General features: G+C 44.7%; 1 protein-coding gene across 4 annotated transcripts in view; it reads left to right on the top strand.

Annotated features, from left to right (window-relative positions):
• The window catches only part of Brca1 (breast cancer 1, early onset), a 63,195-nt gene extending 49,863 nt beyond the window's left edge, over window positions 1-13,332 (top strand). For 2 of the 4 annotated variants that reach the window (XM_006532068.3, XM_006532064.4), the window contains 6 exons: window positions 61-101; window positions 4,079-4,159; window positions 8,487-8,541; window positions 9,839-9,912; window positions 10,174-10,234; window positions 12,181-13,332. In XM_006532068.3, the coding sequence (XP_006532131.1) occupies window positions 61-101; window positions 4,079-4,159; window positions 8,487-8,541; window positions 9,839-9,912; window positions 10,174-10,234; window positions 12,181-12,326 (458 nt within the window). In that variant the 3' untranslated portion in view covers window positions 12,327-13,332. The remainder of the gene's footprint in view (window positions 1-60; window positions 102-4,078; window positions 4,160-8,486; window positions 8,542-9,838; window positions 9,913-10,173; window positions 10,235-12,180) is intronic. The other 2 variants (NM_009764.3, XM_030245495.1) reach the window with 2 other exon arrangements.
• The last annotated feature ends 7,715 nt before the right edge of the window (window positions 13,333-21,047 follow it).

Below are 21,047 nucleotides of genomic sequence, written 5' to 3'. Positions count from 1 at the left end.
TCCACAGAAGGGACGTGTTGTTCTGTTCTCTGTGACTTACCTTCTCTGTATTCTCTTCAGGGGTGGTCCGGTCTATCCAAGAAAGAAGACTTCTGAATGTGGTGGGTACCTGATACGAACTGATCTGGGACACCTCGCATGGGTCAGGTGGGGTGTCAGGCGGAGGAGGGTGTGGGTCTGCTTTCTTCCTCAACAAGGGAGTGATGCAGAACAGGCCAGGAAATGTCATATTCTCAGGCATTCTAGGTTTTAAAGGAAAGTCTTTTCTTCGGAGAAAGAATTTTACAGATTAAAAATTCGGAGGAACAAATAATGAACCACCTCCAGAAACAGATGGGGTGATGCACCTCTGTGACCCTGGCATGTAGCAAGAGCCTGTCTTTGGGTTGATTGGTTTGGTTTGTTTTGTTGTTGTTTGTTTGTTTGTTTGTTTGTTTTGATACAAAGTTTCTCTGTGTAGCCCTGGCTGTCCTGGAACTCACTCTGTAGACCAGGCTGGCCTCGAAATCAGAAATCCACCTGCCTCAGCTTCCCGTACTGGGATTACAGCTTGCACCTGGTTTAAGAGCCTGCCTTCCTCTCTCTCTCTCTCTCTCTCTCTCTCTCTCTCTCTCTCTCTCTCTCTCTCCCTTCCTTCCTTCCTTCCTTCCTTCCTTCCTTCCTTCCTTCCTTCCTTTCTTTCTATCAGAAACAGGGTCCACAGTAATATAAATGATAATTATTATCATTGTTACTGTTATTATTTGAGTTTCATGTATCTCAGAATGGCTTAGAACTCCTGCTCCTCCTGTATCTGTCTCCCGAGTGCTGGGATTGTAAGATTATAGGTAGGTTCCACCCTGCTAAGCTTCTCCTGACTCCTTTGTACACCTTTGTAGGAAACTTGCTATTCACCATTGTTAAAGACTTTGGGTAGGGATGTGGCTTGGTTTATGCTTGTCTTTGAGGCCCTGGGTTTGAGCTGTAGTACCTCACAAATGTGTGTTACAAAAGCTTGTTATTTAGGCCCTGAGGCAGTGGGAGCTGCAGTGGGAGAAGGTCATTAATCCTGAAACTATATGGGTTCAAAGCCAACATAAGCTGCTTGAGACCCTGTCTCAGAAAATAATGAATATGCTAATATGCTAATATATCTGTTTATAAGTTAGTTTCCTTCCTAGAAACGCTGCTTTTTCTAATACTAAGAAGAGTGTGAGGTACATCTGGTAAGCACGTAGGAGGAAGAATAAGTTTAGAACAGCCGAGAGCTGATGACAAGAGATCACACAAAACAAACTCAGTGGAATCTGTTTAAAACTGTATTATGCACTATCCTGATTTTAATTTCACATAAGGACCATTTATTGGGAGCCTGCTAAGTGTCAGTTATGAGGAATAACAGTAAACAAGAATGGCCAATTCCCTGTTCTGGAAATGATGTATGGAGAGATAAACAATAAACAAGAGGCCAAGCGAAGTCTTTTGTTATTTGTGACCTAAATAACAAGAAAGAATTGTCTTTGAAAAATATAGAGAATGGTTCTTATAGGTAACAACAGAAAGCATAAAGATTTGGATGTAGGAGTGAGTTTGGCTTACTAAAGAAAAATCTAGCTGGGCAGTGGTGGTGCACGCCTTTAATCCCAGCACTTGGGAGGCAGAGGCAGGCAGATTTCTGAGTTCGAGGCCAGCCTGGTCTACAAAGTGAGTTCCAGGACAGCCAGGACTATACAGAGAAACCCTGTCTCAAAAAAAACATCGTAGTTGAAGACGGGGAATTAGTTTAGGGAGGGACCAGAGGTGAGATGAGGGGAAGGAGTCAGCCAAAGGCCAAGGCAGTTCAGATTTTGTGTTAACCACAGTCATAATTTCAGTTTTATTTTTAGGATAATCTGGAGCATGGATATAGTCTCTATTTTGGGGTTCGTTTGAGTTTTTAGTGTGGGGAAGGTGTGTGACTTGACACGTGTGGAGGTCAGAGGACAACTTGTAAGCACCAGATGTTGGTTCTCTTCTACCGCGTGGAGGCTGGCATCAAAGTCAGCAAAGATCAAACTTGCTGTCAAATTTGGCAGCAAGAGCTTTGCCCACTGAATGCGGTACCTCTACCCTGTGCTTGGTTCCTGCTCCTCAAACACTTACAGCCTTAGTTTCAGTCCCAGTGGCTTTCAAGCATTCTTCCTGAAAACTTCCACCTCCCAAAATAGTTACTATGAAAAAAAAAATCTGAGTTTCTTTAGAATAGGGTGTATGGGTGTGTGCGTGCACGTGCGCGCATCAGAGACAACTTTGTAGACCCTCCTACCTTTATATGGCTCTGTGGTGGACTCTGGTTATCAGGCTTCATGGCGGGCACCTTTACCTACTGAGCCATCCCACCAGCCCCATCTTATCATTGTGACCTCTCTAACTGTAAATCTCTCAACAGAACTCTGAAAAACCCTAATTTCTTCAGATGACAAAATACAGTTGATTTAAGTGACCAAGAATCCTCCAGTTATCCTCTCACAATGTTAGCAGTTTAATGTAAATGCTAAGTGAATGTTTTGAGAAGATACAAATGTTAGAAATTAAAATGCATTTTTAAAAAGTCAAGTCCCTAATCCCAGCACTCGGGAGGCAGAGGCAGGTGAATTTCTGAGTTTGAGGCCAGCCTGGTCTACAAAGTGAGTTCCAGGGCTGTACAGAGAAACCCTGTCTCAAAAACAAAACAAAAAAAAAACAAAAACAAAAAAAATCAAGTCCCAGTGGGATGAAAGCCAACTGGTAATTTCAACAAAGATTCTCTTTGGGGATGTTGGGATAGCTTAGACGAAGGTACCAGCTGCCCTGACCATTGGAATGCAGACCTCAGGACCCACGTGGAGATGAAGAGAGCCAACCTCAGCAAATTGTTCTCTTAACTTCTACATGTGCGCCACACAATAAATAAATAAAATGGTTGCTGTAATAAATTGACTTTAGCAGCTGAGATCCCAGTTGTCTTAGTCAGGGTTTCTATTCCTGCACAAACATCATGACCAAGAAGCAGTTGGGGAGGAAAGGATTTATTCAGCTTACACTTCCACATTGCTGTTCATTACCGAGGAAGTCAGGACTGGAACTCAAGCAGGTCAGAAAGCAGGAGCTGATGCAGAGGCCATGGAGGGATGTTCCTTACTGGCTTGCTTCCCCTGCCTTGCTCAGCCTGCTCTCTTATAGAGCCAAGACTACCAGCCCATAGATGGTCCCACCCACAAGGGGCCTTTCCCCCTTGATCACTAATTGAGAAAATGCCTTACAGTTGTATCTCATGGAGGCATTTCCCCAACTGAAGCTCCTGTCTCTGTGATAACTCCAGCTGGGTCAAGTTGACACAAAACCTGCCAGTACACCGGTCATTACCTCTAGTTCACAAAGTAATTTCCTTACTTTTGGTCAAAACTTGTGATTCTGAATACCTAAAGTAGATTTGCTGGCTTTACTTCAGATGAACGTTGGCGCTCGCGCTCTCTCTCTCTCTCATTATTTGAATGATCTTTTTGTGTATGTATACATGGGTGTTTTGCCTGCATGCATGTCTGTGTGAAGATGATGGATTCCCTGGAACTGGACACAGCTCACAGACAGTTACAAGCTGCCATGTGGGTGCTGGGAATTGAACCTGGGTCCTCTGGAAGAGCACTCAGTAGTAGTTAAGTGCACTTGCTAATCTGTCAAGGAACCAGGGTTTTATTCCAGCAGCCTCATGGGTTCTCACAGCTAATTTTTAACTCCAGGTCCAAGACATATATATATATGGTACATATAACATACATTTAGGCAAAATACTCATACATAAAATAAAAAGAATGAATGTTTAAAATATATTTTCTAAGATAGGGTCTTACCTGGGTTTGGTGGCATGTCTCTTTAATCTCAGCTCTTGGGAGAAGGCAGAGTCAGGCAGATTTCTGCATCCCAGGCCAGCCAGGCTCCACGGTCTTGTCTCCAAAAAATAACAAAGACAAGGTTTCATTATGTAATGCTGGCTGGCCTGGACATGAGTGTAGTGCCTTAATGCTTCGTGGCTGGGCCGTCACCCACCCCAGTAATCACAGAGGTTTGTGTTTGGTTTCAGCATGAATTTGAAGTCAAAGGAGATGTTGTGACTGGAAGAAATCACCAAGGTCCAAGGCGATCCAGAGAATCCCGGGAAAAGGTAAAGTCCCTCTTTATGTGACAGAACCCCAGCCTAAGGCTCTGCAGCCAGCTGCTATGGTGAGGTTAGTCTTTACCTGGTAGGCACTTGGCATGATTGCTATCAGACCACTGGCTGGGCAGTGGAGACAGGTTATTGTTTTGTTTTGTTTCCTAGCCCAAGAAGGCAAATGGAGTACTTGTGTGCCCCATAAGAAAGAGAACATTAGGCTGAGGGTGCAGTTGTAGTTTGGGTTCCAGTCTGAGGTTTAGATCCTAGCTGATGGTGACAGAGCTTGGACCTCAGAGATGGGAAGCCTTTTGTGTTTCCTGCACCACGGTGTCTTTTCTCTAAGCATCACATGAGTGCTGGATGAGCAGTGTGTGCACAGAAAGTGGTTTATAGTCCACAGTTTTACAACACTGTGATATGTGTGCATTACCTCTATTTCACATGAGAAAATTGAGGGCGGGTAGCTTAAGTTCCCCATCATCACATAACTAGGGAGCGGTAGAAGGGGGAGAGCCTGTACACCTGCACTCCAAGTCTAAATTCACAAGTGTCTTGGCTTTAGAAAGTTGTAGACAGCTTCACAGGAGCAAAACAGATTCTCCCTGCAACTTTGCAAGTAAGAGCAGGACACTCGATGACTTTCCCCAGCGTGTTATAGCAGATGGTGCAGCCGGAACTCCATCTTCCTCGCAGGAAGAAGTCTTCCCAAGATTTCGCACCTGCCTGGCAGGCCTGAGCCAGCTGCCGTCTCGGTTACTGGATAAGTGCTTGTGTTCCCAGGCTGCTTTTCTTTTTCAAGTGTGCACCAGCAGGTGTTTCAGAACAGTCCCACACGGAGGGAGCACCTTCTGTTCCTTCATAGAAACTTGAGAGGAGACCAGTAGAGGTTGTTTTTCTAAGGAGAACTGCTCTGGACAGGATCACAAATCAAGCCTGGAGTTCTGAGCCCTGGGATCAGCCCATCCTCTCTCTGAGCCTATCAGATCCCTGTTCCAGATGCCAAGAACAGCTGTTCACCCTGCTTCCACTTCTCCTTGTTTCTATGAGCCGACCCTTTGTTCCTATGTACCTGGGAGTGCACAATTAGCAGTGGGTCCCTTCTCCCTCAAGATCCCTTAGGATTTCTCTCACATTCAAAATAGCACTGATGGAAATTGCTTGGGCGAAGTAGTGACATTCAGAAGATACTAAAATGTCACTACAGTATTTTCACAAAGAAATCTATTTGTAGAGGTGAGCTTCAGATTTCTTATCTCACCACTAGACACTGTCATCAGTAAGCGTCAACCTGGATATGAAGAGCCTTCTCAAGGCAGCGTTTGGCTGCCTGAGGGAACTTGTCGCATTTCTGAGCATTAGGTCCTGTCAGCACGTTGGGGATCTGTTTTATTCGTACAGATTGGGAGAACAGCAGAGGTTCCTGAACTGCCGTTCCCAACAATAACTGATTTGCCCGCTGCTCCTTTCTCCTGCCTGCAGTGTAGGATGAAGCCACTTCCAATGGAGCTATCTGTGTGCTTTTAGCCCCTTGATCTTCTCTCTCAGCCTCTGTGCCTAGGTGATTTTTAGACCTAGACAAATTTTGTGTTAGTGTCATTAAAGGGTAGAAAGATGGTCAAAAAAAAAAAGGGTCACTCAAATGATATATGAAAGTCCTAGGTCTGATGGCACTCCTGTGATACTAACACTCAAGGCTAAAGCAGGAAGAATGATAGCTTGAAAGCCTTTCAAGAATTCATGCCCATGTACACATAAGAATTTATTTTTCTTTCTTTCTTCCTTTTTTTTGTTTTTTCTTTCGTTCTTTTTGAATTCATACTAACACAGTTGTTACTAGACACATTGAAGCTGTTCTAAGTTTCATCAAAAAAAAAGAGTTCAAAGCAGATATTGTGTTTCCTGCATTCAGGAGTTGGAGGCAGGTGTATAGTTTTTTCAATATGGTACAGTGGCACATGCTTGCCCTGTGCCAGCCTTAGCATCTGTGAAGTCCTGCCTCTAAATAAACCAGCTCCTTAACAGGTGGTGGTAGTGGTGCACACCTTTAATCCCACCACTCGGGAAGGAAACAGGCTCACAGACCTCTGCTAGTTATAGGATAGCCAAGGCTACACGAAGAAACCCTGTCTGGGGGAGGGTCGGAGTACGGTGGGGTGGGGTGGAAGTGCAATGAGGAAGACAGCCCCTCATCCCCACTGTACATGGTGCCACACACCGTTAATCCCAGTATGACAGACAGACAGATGGATCTCTACATTCCAAGTCCACCTTTGTGTACATAAAGAGTTCCAGGCTACCAGGACCATAGTGAGATCTTTTCTCAAAAAATAAAAATAACTGAAAATTTAGAAGTTCAGGCTTGGGCATAGTAGTACACACCTTTAATCTCAGTACTCAGATGACAGAGTTTGGATCTCTGAGTTGGAGAACAGTGAGGGCTACTATACATACCGAGAAACCCTTTCTTGAAAAAAAATTTTTTTGACTCAAGAGATGGCTCAGTGGTTAGTAGCACTGACTTCTCTTCCAGAGGACCCAGGTTCAAATCCTAGCCCCCACATGGCAGCTCATAACTTTCTATAACTCGAAGATCTGATACTCTCACATAAAGACGTTCATGCAGGCAAAACACAATACACATAACATAAAGGTAAATAATAAATTAAGGCAGGGGCCGGGCGGTGGTGGCGCACACCTTTAATCCCCGCAGAGGCAGAGGCAGGTGGATTTCTCAGTTCAAGACCAGCCTGGTCTACAAAGTGAGTTGTAGCTATAGCCAGGACTACACAGAGAAACCCTGTCTCAAAAAAAAAAAAATCAAAATTAATTAATTAAAATAAATTAATCAAGGGAGAGTACAGAGATGGCTCAGCAATTGAGAGCACCGACAAGTCTTGTAGAGGTCCTGAGTTCAATCCCCAGCACCCACATAGTGACTCACAACCCTCTATATTGGGATCTGATGCCCTTTCTTCTGATGTGCACAAAGATAGCACACCATATACATAAAATTAATAAAAATATTTTTTTTAAAGAAAAGGGAAGTTAAGAAGTACAGTTTCTCGCTCACACCGTATTTCAGATGTTCAACAACCACATGTGACTTGTAGCCTCCAGCCTTAGGAGACCAGACACAGGACATTTCCAGGATCACAGAAAGTTCTTCAGGCAGCACTGAGGAGCACTGTAATTACATTTTTCCCTTAGGAGGGTGCATGCTCTGTGTGTAAAGCGAGCATGTTCACATAGCAGGCGCTCTGCTGGCGGGGTTCACATTTACTTCTGACGTAACAAGCCTGAGTGGGCCTCTCACTTCAGCCAGAGAGCTCTGCATTTCTTGCTGTTAAACATAAAGGACCGGGGGGATTGTGTGTTCGTTGTCTCTACTTTTGTTTTCCTCATCTCTGACCAGAGTCACCAGCATGAGCCTGGGCCGGACTAATAACAAGGTGGGAAGTGAATGACTACAGAGGCCAGAGATATGACTCAGAGGCCTTGGCACCTGGAAATCTGACTACTCCTGGCCTCCACTGGCACTTGACATATATGACATACATGCTTTTTTTTTTAATGACTCTAGAATGTAGATTGATTGAATGCAAATTTCAATAAAATATAAAATCAGTTCAGAATCTTGAACTGATTGTCTCTGGGAAAGAGGACAAACTGTCAAGTGATAGTCTCTTCCATTGTGCATGGAGAGTGTCTGTATTTCTTATAAAAACCCACACTCTGGTGGTGCTATTCCCAGCATTTGTTAGATGGAAGCAGAAGGGTCAGGGATTCAAGGCCAGCCTACATTGCATTATAAGTTTTGAGGCCACTTGGCCTATGTAAGATCTTGTCTCACAAAAAGGGGAGACTGGAGGGGTAGCTCATTGGTTAGTGCTTGCTGCTCATTCAGAAGACCTGATTTTGATTCCCAGCATCCACATTGACCAATTCACAACTGCCAGTAACCTCAGCTCCAGAAGATGTGGTGCATTCTTCATTCTTCCAGCCTCCTTAGACACCTGCATACCACGTGCTTTATCTTCTCTTTTCTTGTTCTCTCTCTCTGTCTCACACACACACACTTAAAAATTATAACTGGGGGGCTGGTGAGATGGCTCAGTGGGTAAGAGCACCCGACTGCTCTTCCAAAGGTCAGGAGTTCAAATCCCAGCAACCACATGGTGGCTCACAACCACCCGATCACGAGATCTGACTCCCTCTTCTGGGGTGTCTGAAATAAATAGTAAAAATAAATAAATAGTAAATAAATAAATAAATAAATCTTAAAAAAAAATTATAACTGTTTCTCTCCACCCCATCACTTACTCTCCTCTCTTTGCAGCTCTTCAAGGGCCTACAGGTCTATTGTTGTGAGCCCTTCACCAACATGCCCAAAGGTAAGGCCCTGGGAGTCTGCAGCGTATTACAGATAGCATTGACCTACATGGAAGTTCCTCGGGTGGATTAAATGGTCCAGTGGAAGACTGCTGTGGTTCTGGGCTTATGTATCAAAGGCCCTTGTCCTTGTATAGATTTGGTTAGTTCCTTTCAAAGGGAAGGTCCCTCATCTTTTTTCTCTGCTTCCCTTCACCTCCTGGGGCTGGAGTTGTATGACTTAGGAGAGGGAAGCCTAGGAGCAGTGGTTCTCATATTTATTTCCTCATGCTTTGGTGACCTTCCCTCCCAACCATAAAATTATTTCGCTGCTACTTCATAACTGATTTTGCTAGTGTTATGAGTCATAATGTAAATATCCAATATGCAGGATATTTGATGTAGGAAAACCCCCCCTCCAAGAGGTCGTGACCCACAGGTTGAGAACCACTGCATTGGTGTCTGGCCACAGCAAGGGGCCCTAGCAGTGTCACTTTGTTTCCTTCTGTACTGGTTACTGATTGCAGTTTTAGAAGGTCTCAAGTGTCACTCAATGTTTTATGTGTTTAGACTTTAATATAATGAAAGCCAGGGACGCTAGTGAGTATCCTGCGGGAGGGGTTAAGTTAGTAGCCTCGGTTCAGGCAGCGCCTCCACAGTTCCCGGGAATGAGCAGATGTTCCTTCAAGAACAGTAGGAGGATGCTTTGAGCATCTCCAAAGAAGCCTAGAAGGTTGCTCAGTCAGTGCTGCTGATGCTGAGGCCCAACTTCCTATGAGATTCATCCCCTAGATGTGTGGATCCTGGCTCACATGTGATCTTTCCTAATGACACGCTGGATCTCTGGCCAGGGTGACCTGTATCTTTTTCCCACTGGATAAAATATCTTCCAGTCTTTGACATTTAGAGTAATTACCATGAAGAAAGGTGCTCTCAAGGGCCATGATTGTCAGTTCCCAACAGCAAACTAGGATGTAGCGGCAAAGGAAAAAGACTGGGTTTTTCACATAGTGTCTAACAATTTAGCAAATTTTTGGAAATTCAGTCCTCTTTTTCAACATGTTTCATTTGGAAGACCATGAGGCCTTCCTTATCTACCACATGGCTTCATGGAGACTAATAACCAAAAGTAGGCAGCAGCTACATCAGCGGCAGATTGACTTAGAAGTCATACTGATTTTAGGGTTTTTCTATCCTTAAATTAAAAAAAAAAAAAAAAAAAAAAAAAACAGCTCACTGAGGTTCGCTTCAGGGGAGGCTGTAGAGGGCACTGGGAGTAGATGTGGGTCGCTATTGTGATTTTACATCTGTGCTGTGCAGATGAGCTGGAGAGGATGCTGCAGCTGTGTGGGGCTTCCGTGGTGAAGGAGCTTCCATCGCTCACCCATGACACAGTGAGTATCACAGTGGGGCCTTAAGGAGAGGAAAACACTCTCCTTCCATTAAACAAGTCCCCCAAAGTAGCCCAAAGGGCTTTCTCTACCCTTGACACTGTAGCAGAAGACTGTCTGTGAGTAAAAGCTTAGAAACTGTAAGCATTGAATGTATCGAGGGAGGTCTTTTCCTTCTAGCCCTTTTAACCACGTAAAAGTGGACATGACTTTCCCAGAAGCCCTGCTTTGGCACTAAATGCTTTTTCCTTTCTGGGTATGCAGGGTGCTCATCTAGTTGTGATCGTGCAGCCAAGCGCCTGGACAGAAGACAGCAACTGCCCAGGTAAAGTTTCTCCATGTACTGTACACTTACATCATGTGAGGTCCTGTTGGATGGGTTTGATTCCCTACTAGTTAGTTATCTGGTTATTACCTGACTGATATAATTCTCAGCTGCTTTTTTTGTTTGGGGTTTTTGTTTGTTTGTTTTTTTTTTTTCCTTTTTTTAAATTTTTTTTTAATTTATTATTTATTATATCTTAAGTACACTGTAGCTGACTTCAGACACACCAGAAGAGGGCATCAGATCTCATTACAGGTGGTTGTGAGCCACCATGTGGTTGCTGGGATTTGAACTCAGGACCTTCAGAAGAGCAGTCAGTGCTCTTAACCGCTGAGCCATCTCTCCAGCCCCTGTTTGGGGTTTTTTGTTTGGTTGGTTGTTTTGTTGGTTTTGGTTTGGTTTGATTTTAAGACAAGGTCATGTCTTAGAACGCAGAGATCCACCAGCCTCTGCTTCCTGAGTACTGGGATTGAAAGTGTTGTCACCATGAGTGGCCTGTTTGTTGTCTTGGGTTTTGGTTGGCCTGCTATGTAATGCATCCTGGTCTCAAATATTTGGTGATCTTTCTGCCTCAGCCTTGAAAGTGCTGAGATTATAGGGGTGCCCCAACTGCACTCAATGTTTTTATAGGGTTTGTTTTGTTGATTGATTGTTTTGAGGTTTTGGTTTTTCTGAGACAGGGTTTCTCTGTGTAGCCCTGACTGTCCTGGAACTCACTTTGTAGACCAGGCTGGCCTCAAACTGATTCATCTGCCTCTTCCCCCTGATTGCTGGGATCAAAGGCGTGTGCTACCACTACCCAGCTTTCAGCCTATTTTTAATGTTTGCATGAATGAACAACTAAAATGTCTATTAAAAGATCTTTATGAGCCGGGCGTGGTGGCGCATGCCTTTAATCCCAGCACTCGGGAGGCAGAGGCAGGTGGATTTCTGAGTTCGAGGCCAGCCTGGTCTACAAAGTGAGTTCCAGGACAGTCAGAGAAACCCTGTCTCAAAAAAAAAAAAAAAAAAAAAAAAAAAGATCTTTATGATGGGGCTGGAGAAATGGCTCAGTGGTCAAGAGCACTGGCTGCTCTTCAGGGGTCCTGGGTTCAATTCCCAGCAACCACATGGTGGCTCACAACTGTCTTATAACTCCAAGATCTGACACTCATACAGACATACATGCAGGCAAAACACCAATGCATGTAAAATAAAAATAAGTAAATTTAAAAGAGGAGGCAGGCTGGAGAGATGGGTCCATGGTTAATAGCATTAGCCGCTCTTCCAGAGGACCGGGGTTTAATTTCCAGCTACTATATAGCAACTCACAACTGTCTGTAATTCTAGTTCCAGGGATCCAATGCCCTGAAACAGACATACATACAGACAAAACACTGATGTACATAAAATGGGTAAATAAATTTTTTTAAAAAAGGAAAGAAAAAGAAAATCTTCAGTATGTGTGTACATGCCTGTTTGTTTACTTTTAAGTGTATATTTGTAGAAGTTAAAAGTACTGTATGAGACCAGATGTGCTGGTACACACTGTTAACCTCAGCATTTGGGAGAATAGTTGGATCTCTGCCAGCTTAAGTACCGTCTGCTCTACAGGTCAAGTTCAAGGTCTACCAGAGCTATAAAGTAATACACGCTTGGATGTGTGTACATACATGTACATTTACACACAAGTGATCGTGTTTATGATATTTTGTCTTTTCACTTAAGATATTCCTCCACACCATCTGCTCTCTCGTGGCTTTTCCTAAAACAGGTTGAAGTTCGTATTATTTCAGTCTGGGCTTTTACCACGCTCACTCCTTTGGCTTTTGAATAAGGTCCTAATGTGTTGTTTCTGAGTACCTGCTTAGCCCTAAGAACTTATATACTCAGATCTTAGAATGGTATGGTTGGAGTCTCGTCTAGAAGGATGACTTACACCAGTCTCTGCTTGTTTCTGTCTGCAGATATTGGGCAGCTGTGCAAGGCACGTCTTGTGATGTGGGACTGGGTGTTGGACAGTCTATCCAGCTACCGGTGTCGGGATCTGGATGCCTACCTGGTACAGAATATCACCTGTGACAGTAGTGAGCCACAAGACTCCAATGATTAATTTAAGAAATGGTCTTCCATGCCCGGGGAGCACCTCTCAGTCTTTGGTGCTTCCACACCCTACTTACTAAGTATTTTTCATGCATCCGCCTGGAAAAACCAGCTTCTACCTATGTGAGGGTGGGTGCCTTAAAGGTTTTCTAACCAAGTCCCCCTTTGAAGTCTGTCTTGAACACAAAAAGTTTTCACCTGAGAAAGCTTTATCCCACCAATTGAGCAAGATGCTAATCTGTTGCATATCGTTCTTGGAGAGACAGTAGAGTGGCTTGGCTGATCTGAGCTGGGCATGGTGGTACTTGCCTATAATCACAGCATTTGGTGGAAAGAGATGGGCATGTCGTGAGTTGTATATGACTGAAGAACAAATAGCTAGTGGTCCTGATTTGTTCCTTATAAAATTGCATGTTCATAAAGGCCAAGAGTCAAGTCCTTCAAGGAGATGGCTTGAGATCTGTGGTTTGACTTAAAATCAGTGCTCCTCAAGGCTCCAGGTTTAGTAGCCAGCACCAAACAACACCCAGAATAGGGTTTGTGCAGGACACTGAGGAAATTCAGAGCCAGATTATGTATTTGATGTGAATGTGAGGTTTTTCAAGTGCCAGTGTCAAGGAGAGCCTTCTAATTCCCCATAGCTTATGAGCAGTGTATCTGTTGTAGCAGCTCTAAGTAACCCATTCTTCTTTAAATACACGGACTCTGATATGAATATTTCATGTCTGTACAATGATGGATTCCACCAGGAAAGGAGTTGTTGCTTTCTTTGAAGTAATTTCTTCCCTTTTGCTCCCTGTTGCTGAGGCATACTACTTCATAAATAATTTTGCTTGCTGAAGGAAGAGAACATATTTTTCATGAACTCATAATCTTGGACTGTTTATAGATATTGGGGGGAGTAGGTCTTCTCTGGCCCCCCCCAGTATGCAAGGGCAATGGAGACCTGATTATATAAAGTATGTTTATAAATGCTGTGCTGTTAATACTGCAAATAAACTAAATAGCAAACATTTTGACAAAGAATGACTGATTGGGGGCCTGGTGAAATGGTTCATTGGATAAGGTCCTGCTGCCACAACTGACAGACAGCCAGAGTTCAACTAACCCCTGGGATCCACATGGTAGAAAGAGAGCCGACTCCTGCAAGATGTCTCTGACCTCCATAAATACACCATGGCCTGTGTGCTCATACACTTGCATGTCTAAGGAGCCCACATGTTTCAGGTTTCATGAAACCAAGAGCAAGGTAGCAGCAGGCCTCTGTCCGCCCTGAGGATGAACCTGCTTTAAATTCTTTCAAGTTAGCTGGGCAGTGATGGCCCACAGCTTTAATCCCAGCACTCAAGAGTCAGAGGCAGGCAGATCTCTGAGTTCAAAGATATCCAGGGCTATACAGAGAAATCCTGTCTTGGGAGTAGATTTCCTTCAAGTTAGGCCAGACAGGGTGGTGCACACTTTTAATGCCAGCACTGAGGAGGCAAAGGCAGGTGGAAGTCTGTGAGTATAGAGCCAACCTGTCTACATAGGGAGTTCTAGGCCAGCCAAAGCTACATAATGAGTCCCTGTCTCATATAAGTAAATAAGTAAATTCATATTGTCTGAATTGTTCCTTGTGATTTGGAACTGAGACCTCTGTCCTTGTTGATCGTTGGCGAGTGGGTTCCACCTCTACTGCCTCTCGTCTTCCAAGCTGGTTTTCTCCACTGCATCTACGTCCGGCTGCTTTGTCTCCCTAACCCTTTGAAGGCACTTCTATTGTAGGGACTTAAGCAATTAGGTTGCACTCACTGGATGGTTCATGGTGTTCTCCTGTCTCAAGGCCCATCGTGGCAGTTACAGATCCCCTCACAGTGGGGTCTGGATTAGTGTTGGGTTAAACTGAGACAACTGTCAAGGGATGACAGGGTCTTATGTACCCCTGGCTAGTCTGGAACCTCCTACACTGAGAGGCTGACCTCAGACACAGATTCACCTGCCTCTGCCTCCTGAACACTAAGATTACAGCAGTGTGCTGCCACCGACCTGTACATCCTATCTTAATCCTTTTGCTATTCAGAGAATAGAATCTCCTTCAAGACAAAGATGAAATCATCACACATCAGTAATGACAGGATGAATGGGGTAGGTAGAAAAACGAAGCAAAGCGTACTCACTCTATTCTATCTCAGTCTTCATCACTTAATTTGAAAAATGGAAATAAATTTCTTATTTATGAGGTTTTTCCATAGCTGTCAAATGACTGAAGAAAGCTGGCCTGCCTTCTGGCTCATCCTTCATTCCACTTACATCAGTCATGACCCCAGGAAAGAAAGCAATTTAGGTTTAGAGCTTTACAAAAAGGCTTCCTTCACTGGCCATGGTGGGCAGTCAACAAAGGCAACCTGCCTGGCCAGCTTCTCATCATGGCCCTCACTCCTACTCATTCAATCTCCCAGCTTGTTTGTTTCTTCAACTATCAAAAAATACTGGTTCAGATTTGGAGGTGGAAGTTGAAAGGTGGAAGCTGGGTGATCCATTCCTGGTAAGACTGGGCCACGTGAGACCCTATCTCAAAACAAGGATCTGGAGAGATGGCTCAGTAGCTGAGAGTAGCTGAGATCTTGTGCTCTTGCATAGGATCTGGTTCCCAGCGTTGGTCAGTTCTAACCCCAGTTCCTGGGAATGCAATGTGGATGCACTGCACACATGTGGTGCACATGAACTCACAGGTAGGCCACACACTTGGGAGGCAGAGGCAAGCCTGGTCTACAAATTGCAAAGTGAGTTCCAGGATAGCCAGGGCTACACAGAGAAACCCTGTCTCAGAGAGAGAGAGAGAGGAGGAGAGGAGAGAGGAAGAAGAAATGCTTTCTAGGGCTGGCGAGATGGCTCAGTGGGTAAGAGCACTGACTGCTCTTCCGAAGGTCCTGAGTTCAAATCCCAGCAACCACATAGCGGCTTACAACCACCTGTAATGAGATCTGGTGCATCTGAAGACAGCTACAGTGTACTTATGTATAATAATAAATCTTTAAAAAAAAAAAAAAGAAAAATGCTTTCCAATTCAGCTTCATCTGAGCAGGACCTCCCAGACCTGTTACTTTGGTAAGAACTTATCAAGGAACTGATGTGTCTCATTGTTAGTGGTTATCTTAGTTTGGGTTTTGTTGCTGTGAAGAGACACCATTCCCACAACAACTCTTACAGAGGAAAACACTGAATTGGGGCTGGCTTACAGTTTCAGAGATTCAGTCTATGATGATGGAAGCCTGGCAGTGTGCAGCCAGACAAGGCACCTAGAGGAGCTGAGAGTTTTACACCCTGATCCGAAGGCAGCAGATGGGGACTGTCCTGGGAATTGGGCGGAGCTTGATCATAGGAGACCTCGAAGCCCACCCCTACAGTGATACATTTCCTCCAACTAGGCCATATCTTCTAATAAGTGCCACTCCCCGAGAGCCAAACATTCGAGTCTTATTTCCAGGAACCAGTCATGGTTTGTGCAACTTGCTGTTGTTCATAAACACAGATAAAACCAGGCATCAAGAACATCCCTGCCTTCGTGGGATCCTGGGTAAAAGCAGATTTAACTGAAATAAACTTAAAAGTCATGTAATTGTCTCAGTCTTTGCACATGTACACCCCATCTGATTGGAGCTCTGTGTGCCTTTCCTAGAAGTCCACTTCTGGCCCTGCCCTCTGATGTTTGACCTAGTTTAAGGTTCTATCTGAAAAAAAAGAAAAAAAAAAAAGTTGTGATGATGGTGTGAATCTTGCACCTTTGACCTCTGATTCCCTCCCACCCTGCAATCTAACCCCTCTCTGGGCAAAGCCACACTTTCAAACTGGTTCCTAGATTGCCTGTTTATCTCATTCTGCAAAGAAGCTGGAAGGGGAAGAGGATTATCAGGCAGGCAGGCTGGCAGGCAAGCGTAGGGAGGGGGCTCAGAGAAGAGCTCTGGCTGATTATCTCCCTCCTAAAAAATGTAACCAGAATCCACAAAGTATCGGCACAAAAAATCATGCAGGAGAAAAAGAAAGGCATCAGTGTTGGGACGGTTGGAGCGGAAGGAGCCAGGATGCCCAGAATGTAGCCTGTGAAGGCTGCTGGGAACTGATAAGGACAGCCTGGGAGACAATCAGCACCAGAAAGGGCAGAGTGAGAGGGACTGCAGATGTGCCCAAGGAAACCCGGACAGAGGGAGGCAGCTGAGGGAGGCAGCTGCTCGACAAATGTGGGGCTCACTCACAGATGGCTTAAGCTGACTGAAATTGAGGCCTCTGCATCCTGCTTCAGAGATGCCTGGCTCCTGCAAACAGCCTAAAAATCTGCTAAAACAAGAGAACAGCATCGTCATGTGGAAGGTTTTTGTTTTGTTTTGTTTTGTTTAATAGTCCAAATCAGGAATATTTTTTGTAAATTTATTTATTTATATTATGTAAGTATACTGTAGCTGTCTTCAGACACCCCAGAAGAGGGCATCAGATCTTGTTATGGATGGTTGTGAGCCACCATGTGGTTGCTAGGACTTGAACTCAGGACCTCTGGAAGAGCAATCAGTGCTCTTAACTGCTGAGCCATCTCTCTAACCCCGGCATGTGGAAGGTTAAACAGAACTGGAAATGGTTTCTACAAATGTCACGCCTTGAGGAATCTAAGCTAGTCCTCTGCAAGGTAGTGAGTGCACGCCTATTATCAGAGACTGAGGCACAATCAGCTATGCTTCAGCTGAGAGTGAGGTATGTAGCTCACACTTCCGGAGACAGAGGCAGAAGGCTCACTATCTCATGCCTGTTTGAGCTACAGGAGATCCTGTCTCAAAAAAAAACAAGAAACTGAGCTGGTGAAATGACTCAGCAGGTGAACACGTTTGTCTCCAAGCCAGATCACCTGAGTTCAATCCCCAAACCCACAGCCTGGAAGGAGATGGGACACCTGACTCAAACAGGTTGTCTTCGGCCAGGCAGTGGTGGCGCATGCCTTTATTTCTGAGTTCGAGGCCAGCCTGGTCTACAGAGTGAGTCCAGGACAGCCAGGGCTACACAGAGAAACTCTGTCTCCAAAAAAAAAAAAAAAAAAAAGTTGCCTTCTGATTACTGGAGCCCTAAGGCCCACTTGTGTGCATATACAGACACAAAACAAGTAGAAACAACTGATTCTGGAACAATATCTTAAGTGTTACAGAGTCCCTAGCTTGGCTGATGGGTGTATAACCTTTGAATGCCTGGTTTTAGAGACCAAAAGCATATGACACGCACCTTAGTAGCATGGTTTCAAAGCATGTCCCCTAGATGGAGGCCTTGGAGTGGAGCGACGCCCTTCTAGATTCGTAGACCTGCCCTACACCCACTGAACCTGCAACTGGCAGATAGAGCCCACCCAGTGACCTGGAAAGCTAAAGCAGACTCAAGTCTAAGAACCGTAAGTGAGATAGGGGGAGCAAGATCCTGTAAAATGTTCCTGTACCTCCTTTTGTCTCCAAGAAAGGTAAATCTTTGAGCCCGAAAAGAATAAACAAGGTTGGGGGGCTTGTAAGAGGTTCTTATCTCCAAGGTTGCAGCAGTTGCCTTGAGTTAACTCCACAATGGCCCTTTAAAAATTAAACAAAGCCAAGGACAAAGATTATATTAGCAACCTAGGAACAGAAGGGCCAGACTAGTTAAAAAAAAAAAAAAAAAAAAAAAAAACAGCTAGATGTTTAGGGTTTTTATTAATATTTAAATCGCAGCAGTGAAACCACAGCTGCAGCCTTTGACTCCAGCCAGAGATATGCAAATGTGGCTTTCAAAAGCCGGGCAATTTCACACAGCCCTCAAGGTAACAAGAACAAATAAAACAAATGATTTTGTAATTTATCTCTATTGACTGATGGAGTGCAAGGCCCGACAGCCCAGAGAGTCAGCAACCACTTACTCTCTGAGGGGAGCAGAGAAAGGCTGCCTGGAGGGAGAATGCAAACAGCCCCATAGTAGACTGGTGACAGAGAAGACCCAAGCAGAACAGGGGGCTTCTGGGAAGAAGAGATGACTAAAGTTATATGGGAAATTTCAGAGAGCCAGCCTTGGGTTCTGTGAACCATTTGATCCTGCCAGCTCCTGGGAGCAACAGCCATAAGCATCCATTACTATTGTTTGCCACACGCCACAGTGCCATGCATCCTTCCCTACTGACAAAATGAAGTTTTGAGAGGCCCAGTCACTTGCCCTAGGTCACACTAAGGAAAAAAAGTGACAAAGCTCAGATTCAAAGGTGTGTCAGGCTAAACAGCCCATACATTTTCCAGTGCATTTCTCTGGGGATAAACAGGCAGTGAACAATAAGATTAGTGATCAAAGCCAGATGTGGTGGCCCATGCCTTTAATCCCAGCACTCAAGAAGCAGAAGCAGACCTCATAGAGGATCTCTGTGAGTTCAAGGCCAGCCTGGTCTACAGAGGGAGTTCCAGGACAGCCAAGGCTGCACAGAAAAACCCTGTCTCAAACTAACAAAACTAGCGATTGAGGCGATCCTATAGTTGTGAAAGCAGGTGACAGGTCCTTCTGGCCTTCAGGTTGCTTACCATCCAGAGGAGACAAGCCATAGAAGCGTTCTAGTTCAGGGGTTCTTTGGAAATGATGTGGTGGGCCCAGGACTTATAAGAGAGAAATCTCAGCTTAGGATTTAGGCACCATTCAGTCAAGTAAAGAAGCCAAGGGGCTGGCGAGATGGCTCAGCGGTTAAGAGCACTGACTGATCTTCCAGAGGTCCTGAGTTCAAATCCCAGCAACCTCATGGTGGCTCACAACCATGCATGAGATCTAATACCCTCTTCTGGGGTGTCTGAAGATAGCTACAGTGTACTTACATATAATAAATAAATAAAGAGTTTCTGGAAGGGCCCAGTGAAATCCCTCAGGCTATGGAATTAGAGCCTGAAGCACTAATGTAGAGGAGACATGACAGAAATGTCTTTGGCCATTTCCCCGTTTTCTGAATACTTACATCTTAAAGCCAACTCTTTAATGTGTCATCCAGTGATCCTTTTCAGATGCCTGGCTCAGTATCTGCAGGAACTCATAGACTTTACTCAAGCTATATTGAATACTGATCTACTACCTCTGCAAGGCCCAAGTCTTATTCCACCCATCCTTCACCAAGCCTTTCCCCTGATTTCCCAGACAAGAACCACTCCCCAGTTATAGTACCCATCCTGGGACTGGAGAGATGGCTCCGTGGTTAAGAGCACTGTCTGCTCTTCCAGAGGACTCAGGTTCAGTTCCCAGCACTCACCTGGCAGCTCCCAACTGTTTGTAACTTCGGTTCTAAGAAAAGAGATCTGATGTTCTCTTTTTGGCCTCTACTAAATCCATATGGTGAAACTAATATATATGCAAGCAAAACACCCATACAATAATTAAAAAAAAAAAAAAAAAAAGCTTAGAATACCCACTCTGCTTCGTTTGTATTTGACTTTGTTTCTTATATAGCCCTACCCGGCCTGGTACTCACTTCTGTAGAGCAGGTTGGCCTCAAATTGAATTCAGAGATCCACCTTCCCCTGCCTCCTACATGCTGGAATTGAAAGCATGAGCCACCACACCCAGCCGTTGGTTTAATGTAATTAAACTTTATCATTCTTTTTTTTTTTTAAAGATTTATTTATTTATTATATGTAAGTACACTAGTGGTAGCTGTCTTCAGACACACCAGAAGAGGGAGTCATATCTTTTTAGGGATGGTTGTGAGCCACCATGTGGTTGCTGGGACTTGAACTCAGGACCTTCGGTAGAGCAGTCAGTGCTCTTAACCACTGAGCCATCTCACCAGCCCCAAACTTTATCATTCTTAATACCCTGTATGTGTGTGTGTATGAGTGGGAATTACAGGCAGTCGTGAGCTATTTAGCCATCGGTGTTGGGAACTGTACTTGAGTCTTCTACAGGAGCAGTAACCTTAGTCACCACTGAGCCCATCTCTCCAGCCCAGTTTGTGTCATTTGCTTTTTGTTTTGTTCTGGGTTTGGTGACAGGATTTCATCTAACCCAGGCTGATGTCAAACCCACTGAGACCAAGAGTGCCTCCTGCCTCTACCTCCAAAGTACCAGACAGTAACGTTTTCTTCTGTCAGCGGCCATGTGTACGTCTACCTCCTGTCTTCCCTTCGCTTAGAAGGTGCTTATGCTCTCGGATGGGTTGGTTAGTGATTTGTTTCTTTGTTTTCATAGTTATTATTACACAGTTTGCCCTGGAAGCTGCCTTGTTAAGCATCCAATGAATATTTACTAAATGACTTACGTGGAACCCATGAACTCAAGTGTGTATCCTGCCGTTAGCCTTACCTTTCAGAACATCGGAAAGCAAGCCACCTACTGCCCCTCAACAGGCCGATTCCCTCCTAGCCATTTACTCGACAATCCGAGGCATCTACACAACTGACTCCCTTTCTGGGACTTCTTTGATTCTCCTTTGCCCATCATAAGCAAGCCTACCCTTTTGTCATCAGTCAGAACGGTGGCACCTACCCATCGGCCTGCCCTGCTCACCAGAGAGCCTGCTGCTGCCCTGACCCGTGGAAATAATTACAACATTCCTAGGAATGCCTTTGCAAGTTCAAAGCACTAGCCCTGCCATTATCTCTCCTCACTAGGGCAACAGTTGCTTCATAGATAAGGCAGAAGAAATCCAGGCGCTTGTCAAAGGTCACTTTATGAGTCGGTGGCAGAACTGGACCCAGCCAGCTCAGGACTGTCCCTATTCATTAGGGCACAG

Source organism: Mus musculus, chromosome 11 (genome assembly GCF_000001635.26).
Source record: "Mus musculus strain C57BL/6J chromosome 11, GRCm38.p6 C57BL/6J".
NCBI lineage: Eukaryota > Metazoa > Chordata > Mammalia > Rodentia > Muridae > Mus > Mus musculus.
The sequence above is the reverse complement of the archived record's forward strand: the minus strand, read 5'-3'. Positions and strand labels throughout refer to the sequence as shown.